Consider the following 21,999-nt stretch of genomic DNA (forward strand, 5'->3'; position numbering starts at 1 on the left):
CACTGACAAGGACAGGAGGACATGTTCCCGTCCGTTATTCGATTTTCTCTGTTGCATGTAAAGTGGGACAAGGACTGTAGTCAGAAAGTTGAATTTCGGGATAGCACTGACTGACTCCATAGGAATTTACTCCCTGCTCCCACCCAGAGCATCATTTGTTGACATACGATACCAATTTTTCAATAATAATAAGGGATTTAACAGATTAAACCCCATAAAAGTTCAGATGGGTCAGGTAACCTTTGGTCACATTTGTTCTCTGCGCTTGTTCTCATTTTCCTGCCGCACTATGAATGCAAACCAGAAAGTGTAGCATGTCTCTGAAAACAGTGCAGTGCTACTTCTCCATCATCGAGATGATGAACTCCAGAGAAGCAAAAAACACCACAAACCTGAATTTTCCCACTCTGTTCACGATGTTTCATACATATCACTTCCTTTCACACACACACACACACACTCCTGCTACTTCCACAAAAAAGAAAGCAGTTATTTTTTCCATCATCCACCGTGAAAAGTCGTCTTAGCCGAACCACAAGTGTTTATCTCTGTTACCCCCGTGAGAACCGGAGTCGGGAGATTGACGATTTGACGGGACCTTCGCTGATTAGACTCTCGCGTTCATTAGTGAATAACGTGATCAAAGCGTTCGTGCTCTGATCTTCTCATCTAGTTTCCATTAGCAGAAAGTTTCCATACCTTCAGATATGTAGCTACTGAGAAATCCCCTCTTTTCACGGAGCAGCGATCGGAATTTGGACGCTTTCATTTAGTTCTGATGCCATTTTTTTCCCACTCTCACAATGCCGCCCAGTCACAAATACTCTGCTGGAAACTCGAGGCGCGGACGTATTTATTACAGGTAAACAATTTTCTGATGAGTCAATAAAATCTGAATGTCAACTGGGACTGGAAAACTTGGTTGAGTTAGCAGAATTGTAATCATAAATAATCATAATTTTCCTTTTCTTGGTTTTTAAATGTCAGAACTTCCTCTGTTGGAAGGAAGAACAACAAGCCTGTGGACTCTGCGCTCAAAAAAAAAGCCAATTACAAGCACATGATGCACACACACCCACCCACATCACACACACACACACACACTTCACCTTATATCACTCACATAAACGTGCACGTTTTCAGACTCCGGCTCTTGCCTGGTGGAGTCGACCACTGGCAACATACATAAACAAACCACAACCAGATGTTCTGAGAGCCGAGCGCCGCCCCGCCCAAATGAAGCTGTCAGAAATCCCTCTGTGCTTTCGCAGAGCCGTGACTCGCCAGTCCTCCGTGAAAACCCTCCAACTCTTAATGAAACACAAACCAATACCGATACAGATCCCTCACCTATTATATTGGATGTCTTTTTAATCCCTTCCCTTCGCCATTCAAATAAACGTCCCGTGTAAGAGTGGGAGCAGCGTGGAGGGCGGGTTGTACAGTACGTGTACAGTACGTGATTTCAGGTTGTTTGGTGGAAGTATTGTGAAAGTATTCATCATGCCGTCTGCTGTGCTCTCATCTCATCTGGTTATAGTTGCGGTGAGCATCTGTTTGGTTCCTAAGATGCAAGACGTGTGGCCATAAAAAGCGGCGCGGTCTAGACATTCAGTGTGGTAATGTGATATATGGATACGTTTTTACAATTCTGCACAGAGATTCAGTTCTCAAGCCGTCGAGGAGAACTGAGGTGAAGCTGCATGCGAGACTTCTCAGAGAAAATTAAAAAAAAAAAAAAAGTTGCGAAAACCTGTTTACGGTCGGCTTAAGTGGAAAAGACGGCGGAGCATTAGAGGACAAAATATACTGGGAGCAACTGAGGACGTACATGAGTCATGTTACTTCAACATCCACTGGAGCTTCCGCTGAACAGAGAGACAAAAATTAGCAGCAGATGAAAATGTCGGGTCTGTGTAGGAAACTGGGACCGGAAAGTAACACATGAAACAACCAGACTGATGTGCGCTCTTCTTCTGCAGTGGCTCAGTGGGACTTCAACAGAAGAACTCAACACAAACGTCCACAATCAGCAGAAAGAAAGAAGAAAACGGGCTTTAATTTGAAATTTGTTTAGCAGATTTAATCTCAATGTGTGTCTTGTAATTCAGGCTCTTTTATTTCAGGTGTCATTGAACCTGACAGTCCTTAAATGTATCATTATGTCTAATACATGTGAGCGCAAATGCCTGTAAAAATCTAACAAGGAAACATTTCTTGTATTTTAATCATCAAACTATCTTCCATATCCATCCTCACCCTCCTGAGAGCCGAGCTATTATTTGGTCTGCATTTTAAATTTCTCCAAGGTGTTTGGGATTAGTAAGAACGAAGACGTATAAAAACTAAGCATCGTCTCTGAACAGGAAGTAGTAGTTTTTAAAAAAAACTATGTCTTCATATATGGACACTGGGATTACTTCATTATTTTTATTACAATAATACAATTTTAATACATGAACCTGACAAAGAATTGGCAACAGTGAAGTCCCAATGTCCTCAAATGAGTACTTTCTAATTAGCAACATTGTAGCTTGTTGCTTGTTGCATCATATCAAACTAGAAACCTTAATAAGAATACATTTTTAATCATAAAATTTAATGAGGTTTTGTTCCACGTCTAATTTTGTCCCTGTGTCTATGGGCCCAACTCTTGGGGAATACTAACATTATGGGGCCATATTATTCACATAGGCACATAGTTTAGAGTAAAGGGGCTAACACATTATGTCAATGTGTTTTGGAAGATGGAAACACAAGTTTGTGTGAGTGTGTGTGTGTGGTTGCCTGCCAAAGGTTTTAATTCTGCTACTTCAGCAGCAGCATCTCACCTCCATGTTTTCTGCTTTTCAACAATGTTCTGTTATAGTAGTTAATTTGTAATATTTCTCCTCCAACCGAATTTCCTGGTCCACATAACTGCACTCCAGAGCCAAGTAGGTGAGTCACGTCGCTTTTATGTGCTCTCACTCCAAGTAAAATGAAGAATCTGTAGTCAAAGTTTAACTCGCTGATTCATCTTCTACTTCCAGTTAATGCTCTCAAACGGAAACGTACGGGAAAATGCTCAAACTCTCTACATTAGTTTGGTTTACTCTGTAACATGACATACCTTCTTCTCTATGAGCTGCTGTGTCTCATAATTCAGGATGGGACTGAGGCCATGCCGGTCCACCGGGGCTTGAGGATCCAGACTGAAGTTAACTCTGATGTAAATGGGAGACAGTTTATCCCGAAACTCCCCCTCAGCCTGCAGCAGAGAGAAAAGGGGGCGACTATGTCAGCAGCCGAAGAAAACCAAAAATGAAATCCAGTATCAAGTCAACGTACAAGAAAATGGTTTTTGCAAAATCAGTTGCAGATGTTGCAACAATTGGCCTACAAGTAGGATGTGTGTTGTTGCGTTTGGAGTTTCTGTGTTTGAGCAACCACAGTGATGTGACCCCTGTGCAAAAAGACACAGCACAGACAGATAAGTGTTGAGTGACAGGTGAGTGGATGCAGTTTACTCTCTTTTATCCTGTCAAACCAAAGTGCTCTCATCCCTGTACCATACAGGAAACATCCACACGTATGACATAAGTGCCTTTGTCGGGCGTAATCTTTGATCAGGTCTCCACTGAGTGATGAGAAGATTGGTACTGAAGTAGTTTCAACCCAAACACAACTTCAAACGGACGACTTCAAACGCTGTCTATTCGGAAATGACTTTAACCTCTGTCCCAGCAACGAGTTAACTGCATTCACCTGGAGCTGCAGGTGCAAAAGAGTCTTTGATTAGACGTCTGCAATGAAAAGCAGCAGGGTCGGGATTAAGAGCCGCACAAAGAGATGATTAGCATGAAGAACGGGTGGTGCATAATACTTTTACATTTATCAATGATTTGTTTTTGTTTTATTAAAGATTTTCTTTGAGTTTAATCAGATTAAATTATGTTTGCATAAACTATTGCTCTCTCAAAGCCTGGGACCTTGCATCCTGCAGGTATCTTAGATGTTCCTTGTAATTCACTCTTCTGGACAGAGAGATCTCAGATGTTGTTCCTAGAATCTGCTGGAGACACTGTTCCAGTTAGTTTCATTCACCACGGAGGACATTGTTGCTTTTATGGAGGATCAACTCTGCCATAATTAAAAAAAATAAATAAGTAAATGAATAAATAATAAACCACTCAAATCTAAATATATATATGCCATTAATTAATTAAATAAATACCTGAATATATGCCATAAATGCTATTTATTTAATTATTTATTGATGTCTGACTGTGCACTCACCCATCAACTAACAGGTGAGAAGTTCAGCCAGTGTGGACAGAACCTTACATTTATTTGTGCACGCTGACATACGTGCATCTATAAATAGTAAATTAAATAGCATTTATGGCATATATTTAGGTATTTATTTATGGCATATGTCTGTAGGTACCTTTTTATTTATTAATTTATTTTTAATTATGGCAGAGTCGGTCCTCCACACGCCTTCACCTTCCACAGCTTGTTCCTCTCGCCTTTAGTATTTCTCCTTCTTCTCATCTTCTACTCCACATTTTCTTAGGCTGCGACCGACACTGAGTCACAATATAAAAATAAAACAGGACCAACCCATAAAAAGTGTTTGTAATTATTATTTATAAAAATGAATCAGAAACTGTTAAAGCTTCCAAAAAAAAGATATAAGAAGGACCTTTGGTTTGTTCTGTTGCCTGAGGCTGAGGGTATTTGTTGTGGGGGAAGAGAGATTTTTATTTTATAAAAAGTTGTATATTTCTGGATTTGACTCATCTACAGTGCACAGTGCATCGCCCTGGGAGCGGTTCGAGTGGATGGATGCAAAGCTGCTTTCTGTTCTAATCTAGTTTGCACGTTTAGTGTGGTTTTGCTCGACACTGAGGTGCGACTTCTGTGACTGACCCGCAGATAGATCTGGCTGTCGTAGCAGAAGGATTCTCCGTTAGCGAGGCGGAAAGTCTTCACCAGACTGGGCTGCTGGCTGTCCAGGAACAGAGTCCTCCTGATGGACTCCTTCTGGTCCTGCTTCACACTGTCCAACTGCACCTCCACCACAAAGCCTGGGGAGCACACACACACACACACAAACACACAAATATGTCTATTTAGACGTGTGGTGTATAATACGCTTCCCTCACCACACATGAAGACACGCATAGACAATTGTGGATTTTATTTTGTGACTAACTTTCTGTGCTCTGTGTACAGGACCGCACAGGGGGGGCACCGCTGTGGACCACACGACAACAACAACTTTGCAAACAGCACAGACAATACACACCCACTCACTTCAAATAAACACACACACACGCTTCTCTAAACGGCCCGAGCCCACCGAGTTACCCAGTGTTTACACGATTGTGCTTTTATCTCCATCTTAACTGCCAAATTGACCACAGTGAGGTCCAGCATACTTGTGGCTACACAAAGAAAGCAAGGTAATGGGGACCATCTGTGTGTGTGCACAGGTCTGTGTGTGTGTGTGTGCCTCACCTAGATGAGAGGGGAGGTGCTTCCCATTGGCCAGCAGGCAGAAGCTGATGTTGACACTGAAGATTTAGAAGAGAAACACAAAAACTGTTGTTTTTTTTTGTGGATGTACAGACACACTGACCTCACAGACATATTGATTCTGTAATTCTGTCTCTTCAACTGTGACTTCCTGTAAATATCACATCATTGTCTTATTCTGAACTGGTTGTCAGGAGAGTTTACACTTTGGACTTTTATTCAGGTTCAGGTTTTCATGTGTGTTCTTTCTGTTTTACTTGTTCCCTGATCTGATTAGTTCTTTGTGTCAGTACAGTTCTGGTTGTTCTCCGTTCTCCTCTGTGTTCCTTGTTTTTCTCTAATGGACTTTTCTTTTGTTGGACCAGCATGTGTCGGATTCAAGTGTAACAGATTGTAATTTATTTTGACTCGTTCTCCAGTGTGTGTCCTGAGCTCGGGGCAGAAAATATGTGGATACGTTACAAAAAAACAAGCCGCTTGCTGCTCGATATCTTTTACAGATCTTATGTTTCAACAGATTATAGGGATTATCTGCAATCTCTATAATTTCATCTTGATTGTCCATGCAGACGTTTTGCCTTTTAGTATTCGGATATAAAATGTCTTTTCATCAACAGAACATGCATCCAAAACCTTCATTTTGCAAAGTTACAGTGAACTCAACCTTTTACCACCAAAGTCTAATAATAATTGTCCTCGATTCCAAGTGAAACATCTGTACTAAATTTCAAGGAAATCCATTGAGACCGTGCTGCCATATAGAGTTCACTACTTGAGTTATGTCCTAAAATGCGTCTTTTGAAGTCACATGACATCTGACCTCCAAATCTGTATCACTTCGCATTTAGGTGCAACATTTAAGCGAACAACGTGTTGTTTTTTTTGCTGCGCTGCAACTAATATAACTAATATGCATGTGACGTCACAGCGAGTCAAGTTGCCATGGTTACAGCCAGAAAGTGACAGTTCAACATGGAGATTAGCAGCATTAGTTTGAATCATAGGCTTTAATAGCATCTAATAGCATTTAAATTGTAAAAAAATAAAACAAAACTGGAATCCAGACACAGAAACCTGGTGTTGTGGTTCACATTTGGTTTCAGGTAATATTAATTTATACCTTACGTGACATTCTGGAGGTACAGTATTGTATGGCTAACGTTGCTTCTCAGTAAAAGTCTTAGCGTTAGCATCTTTTATTTAGCTATTTATTTATCATAACTGAAATTAACTAAAAATAACTGAAACTGAGGTTAATCCACTTTTCCAAATCCATACTAATCTATATGGATCATTGTGGAGTCCAGTTGTCCTTAATTTGATCTGATAATCCACATTTTTTCCGGTCTCTCTATATTTACTGCTACATTTCACCCTGTTTTTGACACTCACACCCTCTACAACACATCACACTGCACTTGTTTTGAGAGAGTAGCTCCTCAATAAGTGCTTTCTGCGGGGACGAGCCACTCCAAAATATCTATAAACACAAAAAATGTGTTTGGGGTTTCGCCTACGGGACAACGTCTCATTTATTTGAAGAAAGTTACAGGTCTTTTCCAACCTTTTAAAAGCACATAGTTACACTCTCCCCACCTTCTCATCCCTCCATTTAGCTCCTCCACTTTTCTCCCACCTCTTCTGCTCCCTCCCTTTTTCGTTTCCAAGGCAGCAAAAACACCAGCGAGCACCAAAACAAGACGAGTCAATCCACTGGACAGACGTCAGCCGGTCTAAAAATATTCCCCGTTTAATATGACGGTTAAAGTGAACTCGTGGAAAGAGCCTTACTGAGATCGAAAGCTTGGGGAAGTTTCCTTTTTTTTTTCCACTGGATCTAAGAAAACTGATTGTTCAGAGCAGCTCGGGCAGGATACTGGCAACCATGAAGTCATTTGACATTCTCATGAGGTAAAGTACTTGCCTAGATTTGTGTTACATAACCTTTTGCAAGGCTTTCCGTGTTCTGTTATTGACAGAGAGTTCTCTGGCTCTCATTGTTGGAACAAACTTTACATAATCACCATAATAAATTTTCACATTTTTAGGAACAAATAGATCATACCAAGGCACAGACAGGGTTTGATTCTTTGTGACCAGCAAACAGGTCCTCTCCTCCTGGTTGAACATGGTGGGCTGCACCATGAGAGATGTGCTGACATTCACTATTGGCCGTGCCCTGAAAGAAGACACACATAGTATAAGAATAGAATAGAGGAGATGGCAGATCTTTTTTTATGCCATAAGACTAAAAAAGTGTTTAAACACACCTGTATAGCACGGCTTTGTCTATCCCAAAAGCACCAACGATCAGATCTGCAAAAACAGAAGTTAAATGAAGATATCAAAGAAGGGTCTAAAATGCTAAAAGATGCCTGGTTGTGCGGTGTCGGTTTCTGCCGGTACCTGGGTACCCGTTTTGATCCAGGTCTCTGTCGCCTCGCAGAGCGAAGCCAAAGCTGTTTGGGAAAGAGCTGGACGCCCACTGTCCAGACAGAGTCTGAGTGGGTGAATCCCTCAGGCCTCCGGGATGACCGTTATAGATGAAGACCAACCCCTGCTGGTCGTCTCCTCCGTAGGGACACCCGATAGCCATGTCTGATTGTTAAAGAACGCACAGAGTGTAAAGAGTGCGCATATATTATATCAGCAAATTCCTTAAAATGACAGTGAAATAGGGACAGACAACGGTGCTTCGTGGGTCGTTATCTTTCACACTTAGAAAAGCATCTGTGTTGAAATTAGTCAAACATTTTGATCTTTGAATGAGTCATTTGTCACATTAATCTCTTGAGACCTGAGCTTTTATTTGTTATGCGTTGTTAATTTCTCCAAGGACCTAAGAAATATAAAAACTAAGCATCATATTTGAGCAGGACATTTAATCCCGACGTCCTCAAACGGGTACTTGCCAATTAGCAACGCTGTAGCTTATTAATACTGATGGAATTTGTTAAATTTGTGTTTCATATCAAACTAGAGAAGTTAATAAGCATAAATTGACCCTTTGCTCCCAGTAAATGATAGAATGGGTCTAAATGAAGCATAATACGCTAGCACAAAGCTAATGTCCACATAAGAGGACACAGGGTCTCAGGAGGATAATATGCAAAATATTTCTGGGTGTTCATCTGTGGCATTGCTTTGCTCTGTTAAATCAATCTGAAGTAGTAATGACAAAATGAAACCATATTTGTCCTATACTGTAACCAGCCATCGAGAGTTGCTGTCGTCCATTTCTGTTTTCAACACTACATGATTTACCATTGAACCCGTCCAGGTTGAGATCACCCAGCGGAGCCAGCGAGGTGCCGAACCGACTGAACGCCTGCGTCCCCAGGAGGTGAGTCTGGCTTGGTTCGAGGGTCAGGGGGCCCTTCTGGAGGTACACGTACACCTTACCCAGCTCCTCCAGGCGCCCGTTAGACCCTCGCCGCATGAACATCGGAGCTCCCACCACCAGGTCGTCGAGACTGGGGGATAAATGACCAATGACGAAGTAAGAACGGGAAGAGTTGGGTCATAAATGCAGACGAATGCGGGGTTTTCCTCACACTGAAAAGCCCCTTTTGCCTGGTAGTGTCTTTTCTTAGTATCCATGTTCATACATTTCCCCCGAGTTTTCCATTTTTACGAGAGTAAGACTGAATCATGTCACGTTGTCAACTGGGGGAAGCAACAAGGCGATTTGAGTCATCAATAAAAATATCCTCTGGCTCACAGATTCTAGGTTAATGTACTATGCCCCTGTGTAATTCAGCCCAAATAATGAATAATTTCAAGGGTCATGCTAAAAAAAGCTGAAGTACAAAAGAGTGTAGGTTGTGACTCAGAGATAGAGGAAGTAAAACTGGCCCAAGAGAGAACTTAAAGAGGGAAACTGAATTTCACACTTATGTCAGTACAGAAGGGACTTTTCACGACAGTTTAGGGTATGGGAAAATGTCACACTACTTTTCACATCGGGCCGCTTCATGAACTGAACATGAACTTTCTTTCTCTTCATAAGACTGTGTGTCTGTTATGGGTGGGGGATACTGGGAACTTTGAAATTCAATTCGAAACAAAGAAAGTAGAGGCCTAGTATCGCCGACACCAATACCGATACGGATGTTTTTGTGCTTGTCATGACCCCTGAATAACCTCAGAATTTTGCCTTTAGTTAGTTGATTATGATTATAATAAAATACAGGACAAATTCAGTCAAATAAACCTGTTTGATACCGATACTAGACTTGTATTGATACTATCGATATTTGAATTGATACCCGTGTGTGAAATATCTACAATGTGATGAGAAGAAGATGTTTTGTTTCTTTGTCTTCTTCTAGTTTTTGTTGTCGTTTTGTTATTTTCCAATTCTGCCTCGGTGTCTTTATATTAAGGGTCTTAGGGTGGGTTTTGTTTGTGAGGGCTGAAGGGTAATTGGGTTCGGATTATATGTTCCTCTGTCATATCATATCATGTCTTATGAATGTGAAGATACTCTGTACCGTATTGTAAGAAAAATCTTTGCATAAAAAATTGATCAGAAATAAAGATAAGCACCACTGACGTGTTCCAGAGAACTCGCCGTATCTTGCATTTTCTACTCTGCTCTCATTTCACCCATTTCATCCCTTTTCTTATTCTGTGCCACCATCTGTGTCGCGGTGACTCCGTTCACTCACCCGTCGTTGTTGATGTCGGAGACTGCCACTGCGTAGCCGAAGTAGGACCCCATCTGGAACACATTACAAACAAGCCCCAGTTAGCCTGTAATCACACAACGGTGCAGAGAGCTCTTTCTTTTCTTTCATTTTCTCCCTCCATGTCCTTTTTATCTTCTGCACCCTCCACCACCCCGGGCCCCCGGAAGCTTTCCTCCTCAATCTCTCAATCCCACAATCCTCTGGGGTGTCCTCTTCCCCCTTTTCATGGAGCTCAGCGTTAAAGCTTCTGTAAGCCCAGGTAGGGCCGTGGAATCAGGGCTTCCAACTTCTTTCTGACTCACTCCAATAACTGCTCATGGGGCTTTTCCTGCTTCGTTTCATACCATGTCCGATAAATAAATGGCACGTAACATTCCCAGGGGACTCTCACTTCAAAGCGACCTGCGGAGCAGCAATGCGAAACGTCTGGAGACGCTTATTAAAAACAAGGCACAATGTTGTGGTTGTCTCCCACATGCAAAACAGCACATAGCAGCATAAATCAAGCTGCAGGAGCATCAGGAAAAGGTTCAAAAATAGCTCTGGCGGCACTGTCATATGCTCACACTCTAAGCAACACGATAGACAAATTCTTTGGTGCTCAACCACCACAAATCTAATACGAGACTCACGATATGTCCAAAAGACAAAGCCGAAGAGCCAGGACGACTGGACTTGTAAGGTCTCTTGGAAATGTTTCGCCGCTCGTTTTTATTAAGAACATCTGTAGGTTGAGTCGACCCAAAACTCACACGACTTGGGCCCCTACGTTTCAATAAACCTTGAGGCTATTTTAGGGTACATGCGGGACATGGACGCCATGACACTGTGTCTTTTTCGTAAGTCCAGTTAGTTTTCGTTTCTACTTCCTGCTTCACTTTCAACAACTGAAACTTTCACCGAAATTTCACCAAAGATGAGTCATGTGATTGTTTGTAACTCTGAACTTCCTCAGTTAGCCTTTCCTCGATCTGTTCCATCTTTATTCATCCAAATAATGATGTCAGCATATCAGCCAACCATAATCCTACCCTAACCATAATCCTAACCCTAATCCTAGGGTTTCTGGGGTTAACAACCACTAACCAGATTACTCTGAAATTTTAGTTGAGACTTAAATCAGACAAAAGTGCTTCTACAGGTTCTGATTACATTTGTGAATGAATGTCCAACCCCATAAAAAGCTTATAGATTAGAGTTTGTGTCTCACTTGGCTTCCTCCACAAAAAAAACCCACCCCACTCCACTGCAATCTGGACATCTGACATGTCTGAACACTAGTAAATTGGACAGTAACAATGACTGAAGTACAGTATGTCCAGTCACCTCAGTCTGAATCCCATTTTAATGCATGGACACAATATGGGTTGGATTGGCTGCCTAACACACAGAGAAAATCATTATCATCGGTTGTTTTTCCAATGGCAAACTTTTCCATTTAATTCATTCACCAAACCAACAGGACCTTCGGACCCAGAAGACCCTCTGGTTTGTTTTTGCAGCTGACTGCGACAGCACCGACGGAGCATTCACCCACAGGGAGCAGAGGATCAATTAGCCGGGAGTTTACCTCAGATCGCTCTCACTTTGACAGCTTGCTCAGCGCCCAACACTGAGACCGACACCTCTGAGCTGCCACCGACGACCTCCCACACAGGAAAAAACACTCACGCGGTCACATGCTTTTTCTATGAGTGTACGATCACGAGCTCTCGCATCCTGCACGAAGAAATCTAATAATGTCTCTTGTGCACGTCACACATGAATGATAGTTTCACTTTTGTCTTAAAATGGCACAACTTGTTTTTGAGTAGGAGAGATTTCAGCGTCTGAACTTCGTTTAACTGAGTCAGACTGACAGTAGGCTCAAGCTAAAATGAGTTATGAGTTTTAAAACAGAACTTGGGCTAAAAAATCCCATTAAAGAGAGGTCGCTTTGGGCCTGTGACATACGTTTTACATTTAAAAGGACAGGCTAAATCAACATGCTGACAACAGCTCGGCGGGCGCTGGGTCTGGGTTTGATTTGCAGATTTTTTAGAAATGCCGGGCTGTGCGTACTGTGAGCTGGACCTGGTGTTAGCCTCCTCTCCACAGGGCAAATTCCTTCATCTTCAACCCCTCTGTGCACATGGCACTTTAGATGTGTACCCACAAATGAGAACCGGGGCTAAAAATCCCCAGCCCGATGTGCACTAACCTGCTCCCCTGTCAAGTTCCGTACAGTCTTCAGATCCCTTCCACTTAATATGGAAACCTACAGCGAAACAGACAAAGGTTAGTCATTAATTAATTATGAAATTAGCCTCATCATCCCAAAATGCATCATCATATTAGATTATTCAGCAAAAACAAAAAAAAAATCTCCTCACCAAACCATACAGCATGACTCCCTTTGGAACTCCTGTGATGAAATCTGTAAAAAAAAAAGCAAAGCAAGATGATTAGATTTCAGTTTTTCTGTTTGTTCTTGCTTCCTGAAGGACTCAATAAGTCTTTCCCATTACAACATAAACATGTGGAGGCTGAGCAGCATCCCTGCGCTCTCTGCACTATAAACAGGACCCTCACCTTCCTCATCATCCCCACTGAACTCACCCACAGCCACAGAGTAACCTGGAGGATGGAGAGAAAAGGCAGAAGTAAGTTCACGGTGGTAAATGCAATAAAATGCCTTAAGCTTAAAGGTTTACTACGCCACTGAAGCATTGAGTCAAGCACTCAACAACAACACAACTCATGGAGAAAAATAAAATTCCATGAAGCAACGGCATCTTTTTATGTCATTAGTTTGTCTTTCTTGTAGGCGTCTCCTTAATCTGGCTTTCATGGCATTTTATTTACTTATTTATTTACTTTTTTAAAAAATATATATATAAGTCACTCTGAATGGCATTAACTTGTTCTGAAAGGTGCTATTTGAATAAAATTTGACTGACTGATTGAACCTTGCTGATGACAATCTATTTAGAGATTTGAGCAAGATACGCTAACACTGGCTAATGTAGCCTCAATCCCCAAGAGTCACGGAAAGATAAAGACAGAACTTAAATCTTGTAAAACAATATATTTCTTTTTTTTTTATTAGTCTTCAGTATAAATTGAGTTTTTAATATTATCAAACTTTACTCAGCTCCCGCTGATATCATAAAAGACTTTGTGTGACTTTTCTTTTCACCTGTAAACAGACCCAGTTTGTGATGTGGTACAATGCTGGGGTTTCCCCTTTAACATTTTTGTAGATAGCAACAGAGGCTGCACCATGGCTGATTGTGCTAGACCAGCAAATGGGCTCGATAAACGTAGAACAAAACAACTGGCGTGCAATCAAAATGGTTGAAGCATGTCCAACACGCTATGTTGTGACTCACTTCGCTGAAACGGTGCCTGCTCCACCGCAGCTAAATGAAAATGCCTTTAGAAGTAGATGCTGCATGTATAAGCAAGACATGTGGTGAGTGGTCCTTACAGCATTAGAAATCAGACCGTACGTCGGCCAACAACATGAAATATGAAAGTAGCCACAGAGATAAGTCCACTGGCAGCACGTTCATCACTCATTAGAACACCACACGTTTTGGCTCCTGACTGTATAAACTATGGACAAACCCATCGTGACGTCACCCATTGGACTCTGAACCTCGAAAATGAAACCCAAAGTGGGCGGAGTTGTGTGAGCTTTACTCCACCCACACTCGGATATTCCAAATATGGGCGTGAGGGTCGTGTCGGACGTTGAGACCCGCCCACCCAACCCTCCGCTACCTGTTAGCTCAGGCTAACGCCTGTCACTCAAAGTGGGAACGCCCTTAATTATGCAGAATTTTAAACCTTAACAAATGAGTTAGAAAAAAATTCACCCCTGTACAGTTGTCACGAATAGTAAAATAAACTATTGAGACTGAAATCGTTTTTTGTACCAGGCTGTGAACATTTAATAAAGTTGGGCTTTTTAACATGGAGGGGTCTAAGGGGATTCACTCCCTTTTGGACCTGGATGTTGCCGCATGGTTTTGGTGCTGTTGCTGGTTAAAAGATACGGAAGGTTTGTTGTGAGGTTGGCACAAGAGGAAACTAATCAAGCAACAACAGTTGCCCCCTCACCCACCCCGGAGTCTGGTTGTGCTCAGTATATTCGGTGGCAGACTGCCCATAAGATTATGACAGTGAGTCATGTAATGATTCATGTGAGATGTTTGGGCTTGATGATAAAACCAGAGGAAAGTTCTGGAGACTAAATAGAAACAGCAAATCCACCGCATTTCAGTCATCAGTTTTTTGTTTTAAGCTTTGTGCAGGGTTCCTACACATGGGAAATTTCAAAAATGTAACACTTTTTCCAGATCCTAATTTCCAGACTTCTATGTAAAAAAAGTTCAATTCATGGCATTCGAATTTCCCCAATGGAGATCAATAAAGTACTATCTTATCTTATCTTAAATATTTGTGTATCATGTAAATAAATTATGGAATTGTTTGTTTTTGTGTTATATGCTGTTAAGTCACCAAATAATATTCAGAACATTATAGCTCAAATAAGTTACTTAAGACCAAACCCAGAAAAATTCAGTGCACATTTTTAATTTATTGTAAGTTGGACATGAATCGTCCACCTATGATCATCTATGTAGCCGACTGTGTCCGCTCACCCAAACATTTTATCTGTGCTGCCGAGCCATTTATTTATTTTTGCTTTAGGAAACAGTGGTAACAGTCTTGGAAACATGAATATTTCTCCATACACTAGTTTTCATTTTCCGTACTTTTCCATACCCGGAAATTTACAAAATTAAATTCCACACTTTTCCATACTTGCGTAGGGACCCTGTTTGTGTGTGTGCAGAGTTGAAAATTATAACATAAGGGCGGTGGTGTTAGCGGAGAGCTAATGAAATATACGATATGGAAAGAATGCATCCTCTGGGGAGTATGGACACGCTGAGAGAACTGAAGCAAAGTTACCAAGTTGGATTTTGATCAATTTCGTGCAGATGGCGGCACTGGAGGTAAAGATCAGATCCTCTGGGAACCACACAAAGCAACAGCGAGGTTTATGAACGTCATGGTGGACAAATACCAGGAAGTTGCTAACTCTTATTCTCTGGGCACATTCATGGTAGAAGCTTTGTTCTTTTGAATGAACATGAGCATTATTTAATTAAAAAATATTATTTAATTAAGCAGAAGTATATATTTTTTTTTCCTCACCCAGGTAACTGTCATCATAGCTCCCTTGCACCTGCCTGGTCTGAATCTGCCCAGCGACAGACAACAGGAAGTAGGTAGGATAGTAAGCCTTGACAATCTCCTCTGTGGTGGCTGAGATCAGCTGACCTACAGGATGGACAGGAAACAGAAGGTTAAAAAGGCTCCTGGTTGATTGGATTTCTGACTCTGTCAGAGGAAAAATAAGACTGGAAGATATTTGCTAAAAAAAAAAAAAAAAAAAAAACTCCATGCTGCTGCGCATTCCTTTGAGCTCACCTTGCCAGTAAAAGCTGCCTGGTCCTCCAAGTACAACCCTTCCATCCTGTAACACACACACGCACAACAGTAGCCAGAGCTGAGGAATCTGTGTCACCGGTTTCATCATGAGTTTCAAACTAACCCTGCGAGTCTCATGTACACAGTGTAATCTCAGCCCTTACCTCAGACCAAACAGTGGAACGGCCACTATGTGATTAAACCAAAACAAGCCGACAAATATTTCTCTTACCTTGGTGAAGTCAGCACTGAATCCCCCCTGACAATAGCCCTGTCCAGCAGGTCCATGTCTTTCTGTAGCGAACACAAACATAGGTCTATAAATGTCCAGTTTCACAAAAAAAAAGTCCAAACACATGCTGACCGTAGTAACTTAAATGATTGCCAAAACTGTAGTGGCTCACCTGTCCGGCACGGGGCGTACTCCACAAACGTTTTGAGGCTGTCCACGGAGAGGTAGCAGGTTCCCGTCACGTCGGCGAAGGGCGTGTCGTGTTCTGTCCTCCAGTAATACCGGGGAGCACAAGCCTGGAGAGCACAGGAAGGAAGGCTCGGTGACAAAAGAAGCTGGAAGAGTGTCACAGCGTGTTCAGACAACCAGTGGAACAGCAACAAGTCACTTTTAAATGGATGCGCCGGCCTCCATTGATGCGGTCAATCAAAAGGATTTGTTGTTTTTCACCAACTGATTTTTTTTTTTTTTTAAATCAAGATGATGTAACAACGTCAAAGAGCGATTGAGCAACACAGCGACTAAGCAACAGTGGACGTGACTGAGTGGTTTTGCAATTTTGACATTCACAGTGTGGACATAGCAAACACTGTTTGAAAATCTAAGCCACTGCAACTACAAGAAAACAGTTAAAAACACAAGTGAGTTATTGACATTAGCATTCCTTAACTTAGCCATAACATAATATGAGAGCAAGATAGATTGACCCGCGAAGAATAAGATGTTGTGACACCGGGACATTAGTCAATCTACTGCATTAATTCCTCCCTCGACCAGTAGGAAATGTTGTGAACACGTGATTATGCATGAAAAAAATAATTAAATACCGTGTTTTTGGTCATTTCTTCTCAGACACTCAGCCTATCTTTCAGTCAGGAGTTACTTTCATTTTGCATTTCAGAGCACACAGCATTTAACTTAAAATCATCCAAACCATGACATAGCTCAGTCTTACCAGAATGCTGTTGCCATGGGAACGCACAGTAGCTCCGAACCACTGATGGGACTTGAACTCAACTTGAGTGTTCACGTTGTTTATATAAAAATGCCGGTCACCTGCAAAAAAAACACGGGAGAGAAATGTGGATTAAAGTCAAACTGTATGTGCTCAAAAGTTACAAGCAGCTCCTCCACATCTGAAAGATTTATTGGAACCACACATTAGTGGGACTTGGAGGGAAGTTCCGTGATGTCATGAGTTACTATTTTGATCTTCATGTCATCGGGGTTTGATTTTTTTGTACTATCAGGGCTTCATCTGAAAAAAGTGTTCCCCACATGTTCTTGGCTTTTTGAATGGATATGTTATGGCCTTGTTCCCGGGGTCTGCAGGCTTAATCCATCCTCCATGCAACACCATGCTACGGCAGCTCAACGGGACTTGGACCTTGTTGTTACTGTAACCCAAGTGGCTGTACCTCATTGTTAGAAAGAGGCCTTGGCAGAACTGACGCAGTGATGAGGGAGTCCAATGAGCATGTGTGTGTGTCTAAGTACGTGTATGTGTGTGTCGGTTGGGCTCAAAGACTGTATAAATACGGACAACGTGTCGCCACTTTTGACTGATTTTGGGGTTTTTTTCATTTACAGGCTTAATGTAAATGTCTCAACAAATGTTCTTATGAAGGCCTTAAAAATACTTGTTGTATTTGCTCTGCTCCAACTGTGGCCTGATCTAATGAATTTGGGGTAAATCTCACCAAACTAACCAGCTCCACAAAAGAAGAAATTGGAAAAAAGTGGAAGACTGGACTTTAAGGTAAGAATTAAGTTAATGTTTGTGATATAGTTGGTGAATTACTGCAGTCTTTCAGGTTTTATTGTTGTTGCAAAATTTAACTAACTTAGAGGCTCTTGATGTAATTTGAAATTAACAATAACAAGTAGCTTCAAAAGACGTTTTATGTGAAGTTAATGTTAGCAAGTACTTGATTCAAATTCAATTCCAAGATAACGTTTGCAAATTACTGTAATTTAAAGTAAGCAGAGATGTGTTTCTCCTCTATGTAACGCTAGCTTACGGAGCTAACGCTAACACCATTAGCAAGATGTTTGAGCTGTAAGACGGTCACGCACTGATAAAGGTAAGAATTAAGTTAATGTTAGTGATATAGTTGGTTAATTACTTTTAGTGGCTAGTTGCTTCAAAATACTTTATTTATGTAAAACTAATGTTTTAAAATAACATTCAAATTAACGTTAACTTACGGAGCTAACGGTTAGCCGTTAGCTCACACCGTTAGCAAGGGGTTTTAGCTGTAAGTCGACCATGCACTGATAAGAATACGGTGCTCCATCTAGTTAAAAAAATAGGACAACTTTTTGCATTATTTGATCTCGTAGATCAAACAAAAGTCGTTATTGTTGGTAAAACAGATGTCAACTTACTTTAACAAGTTGCCTTCACTCACAAAAGTGAGTTGACTTTACTTTACTCGGGCGGCGCCATCTTGCCACTTTGGAGACGACTCGACCGCACTTTCCCAAGATTCACTGGCATTTTCATTTAATTAATACTACGCTCTGCTCTACCCCCACCAGTTAGATCTTGGATTATACGCAGTACTTGCAGTACTTGCTCTTATTATTTATTTATTTTTTGGTAACTCTCATAGTCCCACAGAACATGGTTGGCATGACAACTGGTAGCCATCAGTTCATCAATTGTACATGGACCGACAAATGTGTGAACACCAGGTAATAGCAGTGACAGTTGTGTTAATATTGACAGTAATAATGATTACATTGCAAAAAAGGAATTTCGAAAAATACATCTTATATTTTGTTCACAGCCAAGAACTTTGTGCTTATTTTAATAACTTTGTGCTTACTTTAAGAATTCTAGTCAAGCTTTTTTTCTTAATACAAGATGATTTGATTGATAAAAATATTTTGCTTCTTTCTAGTAATGTTACCAAGCTTGCACTGAAAATAAGAGAAAAACAGAAAAATACAACAACTGTCAGGAAGAACAAGAGGAAGAGAGAAAAAAGAAACTACAATAATAATTTTAATAATATTGTCCCCTTTTGTAATACTATCAATAATAATGACAATAATGTTAATGTTAGTTGTCATGATGTCACGTCCCATTTCACATCAGTAACTAAAGTTAAACTCATTCAAAAAATCGACACTGGAACATGCATGAACATTATAATAACTACCAAAAATGACAGAAGGCATCCTTGAAAAAAGAATTTGACGTGTATTTTTGTGTTTTCATTCGGACCAAGTCCCATCCACTAACATGTGACCTATGCTGCAGCCAGACACCAGGGGGAGCTCTACTAGCTTTGGCTTTGCTTTAGAATAGCTGTTCCATCTTTATACAGTTTATAAGTGGGTCCAACTCTTGGGGAATACTTCTTGTGGGGCAATTTCTCCAGCTTAAGCCGGTTAAGATGCTCGGTTTTCGTGTAAAGGTAACAACAAGGTTAAAGATGGGTAGGCACTTAGTTTAAGGTAAGGGGCTAACACATTATGTACACATTATGTCAATGGAAAGTCCATTGTAAGATAGAAACACAAGTTTGTGTGAGTGTGTGTGTGGTTCCCTGCCAAAGGTTTTAATTCTGCTACTTCAGCAGCATAACACCTCCGTGTTCTGTTATAGTAGTTAATTTGGAAAAGTACCACAGTAATATTTCTCCTCCAACTGAATTTCCTGGTTGACAAAACTGCACTCTAGAGCCAGGTGGGTGAGTCACGTCGCTCTTATGTAAAAACAAGCTGCCGACTTGGAAAACCTCTCCATGGCCAAGTATTAAACACCAGTTAATGATGCTGAGATTTGCTGTCAGAAAAAAAAAATACATATATATTAATATCCAGCATCCTTGAAAAGTAATGAAACTAACGTTGACACCTTCAGTTTGCCTGAATGAGAGCGCCTGTCTTCAGTCCCTGTTTGAACAGTAAAGTATTTAAAGTGTTACTCTATGTTTTACTGTGGGACATTTTTTTTGATGTATGCGCCTGCTGTCTGCAGCAAAGTGGTGACATTAAAATCTCTTTGCTGCAGCTAAGTGGGTCTGTTAGGTTAATGGAGTCTGGGCCCGGGTACTCAAACACACCATGAATCCTGAGGTCTACGAGGGGAAACATTTCTAAATGTTAAGACGTGAGCGTGTACATGTAGTTTTTTTTATACAGTGGGTCATGTTTCAGAGTCGGTTTGTCTTTGTAAACATTTTGTGTATTTAGATACGCAGAGTTTGCGCAGCCACAGCTCTCGGCCCGCGTTAACCGGTCGATTCAACATCAACATGCGAACGCGAACGATAAGTTACACCCTGTGATCCTCAAACGGTGGTCCTTATCGCTTCCTGCGTTTCTGATGGCAGTGATTATTTTCCTGGCAGGGCCGGGGCAGTGCAGGTCCTCTGGGGTCCTTGTCCCCGTAATGACTCTGCCCTAATTAAAGAGCGCTCACAACACTGGGCCCTGGTCCAGCAACGAAAATCAAAGCTCTGTGGAACTACAGCAAACACGGCCCATGCCCCAAAATGGAGAAACTTAACTAAGGGTGGAGCTGAGGAAAAAAAAAAAAAAAAAACTCCATTAAAACTCTGGAGAGACATCAAAGGCTGCTTTCAATCAAACCTGAAGACTCCCCTAGATTAGCAGAGGTAAGATGGCAGGGAGCCGCACTTCTGACCTCAGGGTCAAACACAGCGGTGCTTAACTCTCAATGCTACCTACCTACACCTTCTCACGTTTATGGCTGGTTGGAGACAGCTGCAGGTTTACTACACAGTGCTGTCTCATCCGTGTCCTACGGCGAAAGTGGCATTTTTATATCCCGACACAGCCTGACCACCAGCTGCTGCTCTGATTAGAACCTATGGAAAACTCTCTCCTTTGGATTTACAATACATTTATTTTATTATATATATACCTGTGTGGGTGCAGCGTAGCCACGCGTCAAATTCAAATTTAACAAGACCCCCTACCTTGCTTGTCAAAGTTGATAATACTGCAGTTGCTTTGGCTCCAGGGGCACAAGAACACAGCTCCTCCTTCCGTGACATCGGGCTGGCTGGTGTTGGCCTTCGGAGCGCCGATCAAGATACCGATACTAGACAGCAGAAAAGAAAACAAGTTGTAGTAAACATCCAGAGGCAGGGAAATGGCCATAATTTTACCAAGAAATATTTGTTTTTACCTAAATCATATCCATTTTAAATAGTCTTCAGAAAAGTTGTGACACAGGGCAAAAAGGGTAAATGGGTTTGGAGGGGCTAAACGTAGAGGCGTCCTACATGTAACAAAATAAATAAATAGCTTTCTTGCAAGTTAGTGAGTCTGTCTGTAAAATATCTGATGATTAGCTAAGTTTCAAACCACTCCACTAATCAGAACCAGGAAGCTAAACTGTGTTTGTCTGAGAAGCAGTATGTTCACATTGGTTCTCTTTATGAGGGCTTGTAAGGTTCAGCGCAACTGCTTCATAAAGTTATATAAAGAACATTTAAAAAGCAATTTTGCAGTTATTAACTTGGGACGTTACAGTAGACCATACATGTCAACCTCAAGGCGCATGGGACAATTTTATCCGGACCCCAAGATAATACTTTATATCTCAAAAGAATTGGCCCGCAGGCATTTTGCGTATGCACCATTGATACTAAAAATCCCAGACTAGCATTGGGTACCAATACTGTACCATAATTGCACCAGTGCTGATGCAAACAGTAGTAACCAGATCAAAAACCAACATAGATTTCGGTGCCACTAAATTTTTAATTTCTAATTACGGTCCCCTGAGCTCTGTTGCTGTGCAGACACATCAGTTTTTCACCTGCGTGGATGGAAGTGAACCTTCATATTGCCTAAGGCCAAACGGTCTAAAGTCTAAAGGATGCAGACTGGGCATCCTGCATCAAGTTCTTGAAGGAGATATTATGCAAGGGAGGTAACACCTGGAATTTGCTTAAACATCTGACGACGCATAGCATTTCTTTAAAGGCTGAGAAATGTAGTGTCTTTGGCTGGAGCCCCCCCAAAATATCCTTAACTTCATAAAGTACCGGTTTGGCAATGGTACTGGATACAACCTTAGCAATA

General features: G+C 41.3%; 1 protein-coding gene across 1 annotated transcript in view; it reads right to left on the reverse strand.

The window, feature by feature from the left end:
* The window catches only part of LOC125006891 (integrin alpha-5-like), a 51,442-nt gene that overhangs the window by 21,317 nt on the left and 8,126 nt on the right, over positions 1-21,999 (reverse strand). Inside the window, exons 2-18 of the mRNA XM_047583375.1 lie at positions 20,886-21,010; positions 16,886-16,986; positions 16,103-16,226; positions 15,931-15,992; positions 15,699-15,744; positions 15,423-15,548; positions 12,786-12,830; positions 12,587-12,630; positions 12,415-12,471; positions 10,194-10,246; positions 8,788-8,996; positions 7,930-8,121; positions 7,794-7,839; positions 7,589-7,702; positions 5,506-5,561; positions 4,915-5,072; positions 3,113-3,250 (exon numbers count right to left, since the gene is read on the reverse strand). Of these exons, the coding sequence (XP_047439331.1) occupies positions 3,113-3,250; positions 4,915-5,072; positions 5,506-5,561; positions 7,589-7,702; positions 7,794-7,839; positions 7,930-8,121; positions 8,788-8,996; positions 10,194-10,246; positions 12,415-12,471; positions 12,587-12,630; positions 12,786-12,830; positions 15,423-15,548; positions 15,699-15,744; positions 15,931-15,992; positions 16,103-16,226; positions 16,886-16,986; positions 20,886-21,010 (1,696 nt within the window). The remainder of the gene's footprint in view (positions 1-3,112; positions 3,251-4,914; positions 5,073-5,505; positions 5,562-7,588; positions 7,703-7,793; positions 7,840-7,929; positions 8,122-8,787; positions 8,997-10,193; positions 10,247-12,414; positions 12,472-12,586; positions 12,631-12,785; positions 12,831-15,422; positions 15,549-15,698; positions 15,745-15,930; positions 15,993-16,102; positions 16,227-16,885; positions 16,987-20,885; positions 21,011-21,999) is intronic.

Source organism: Mugil cephalus, chromosome 4, assembly GCF_022458985.1.
Source record: "Mugil cephalus isolate CIBA_MC_2020 chromosome 4, CIBA_Mcephalus_1.1, whole genome shotgun sequence".
Lineage (NCBI taxonomy): Eukaryota > Metazoa > Chordata > Actinopteri > Mugiliformes > Mugilidae > Mugil > Mugil cephalus.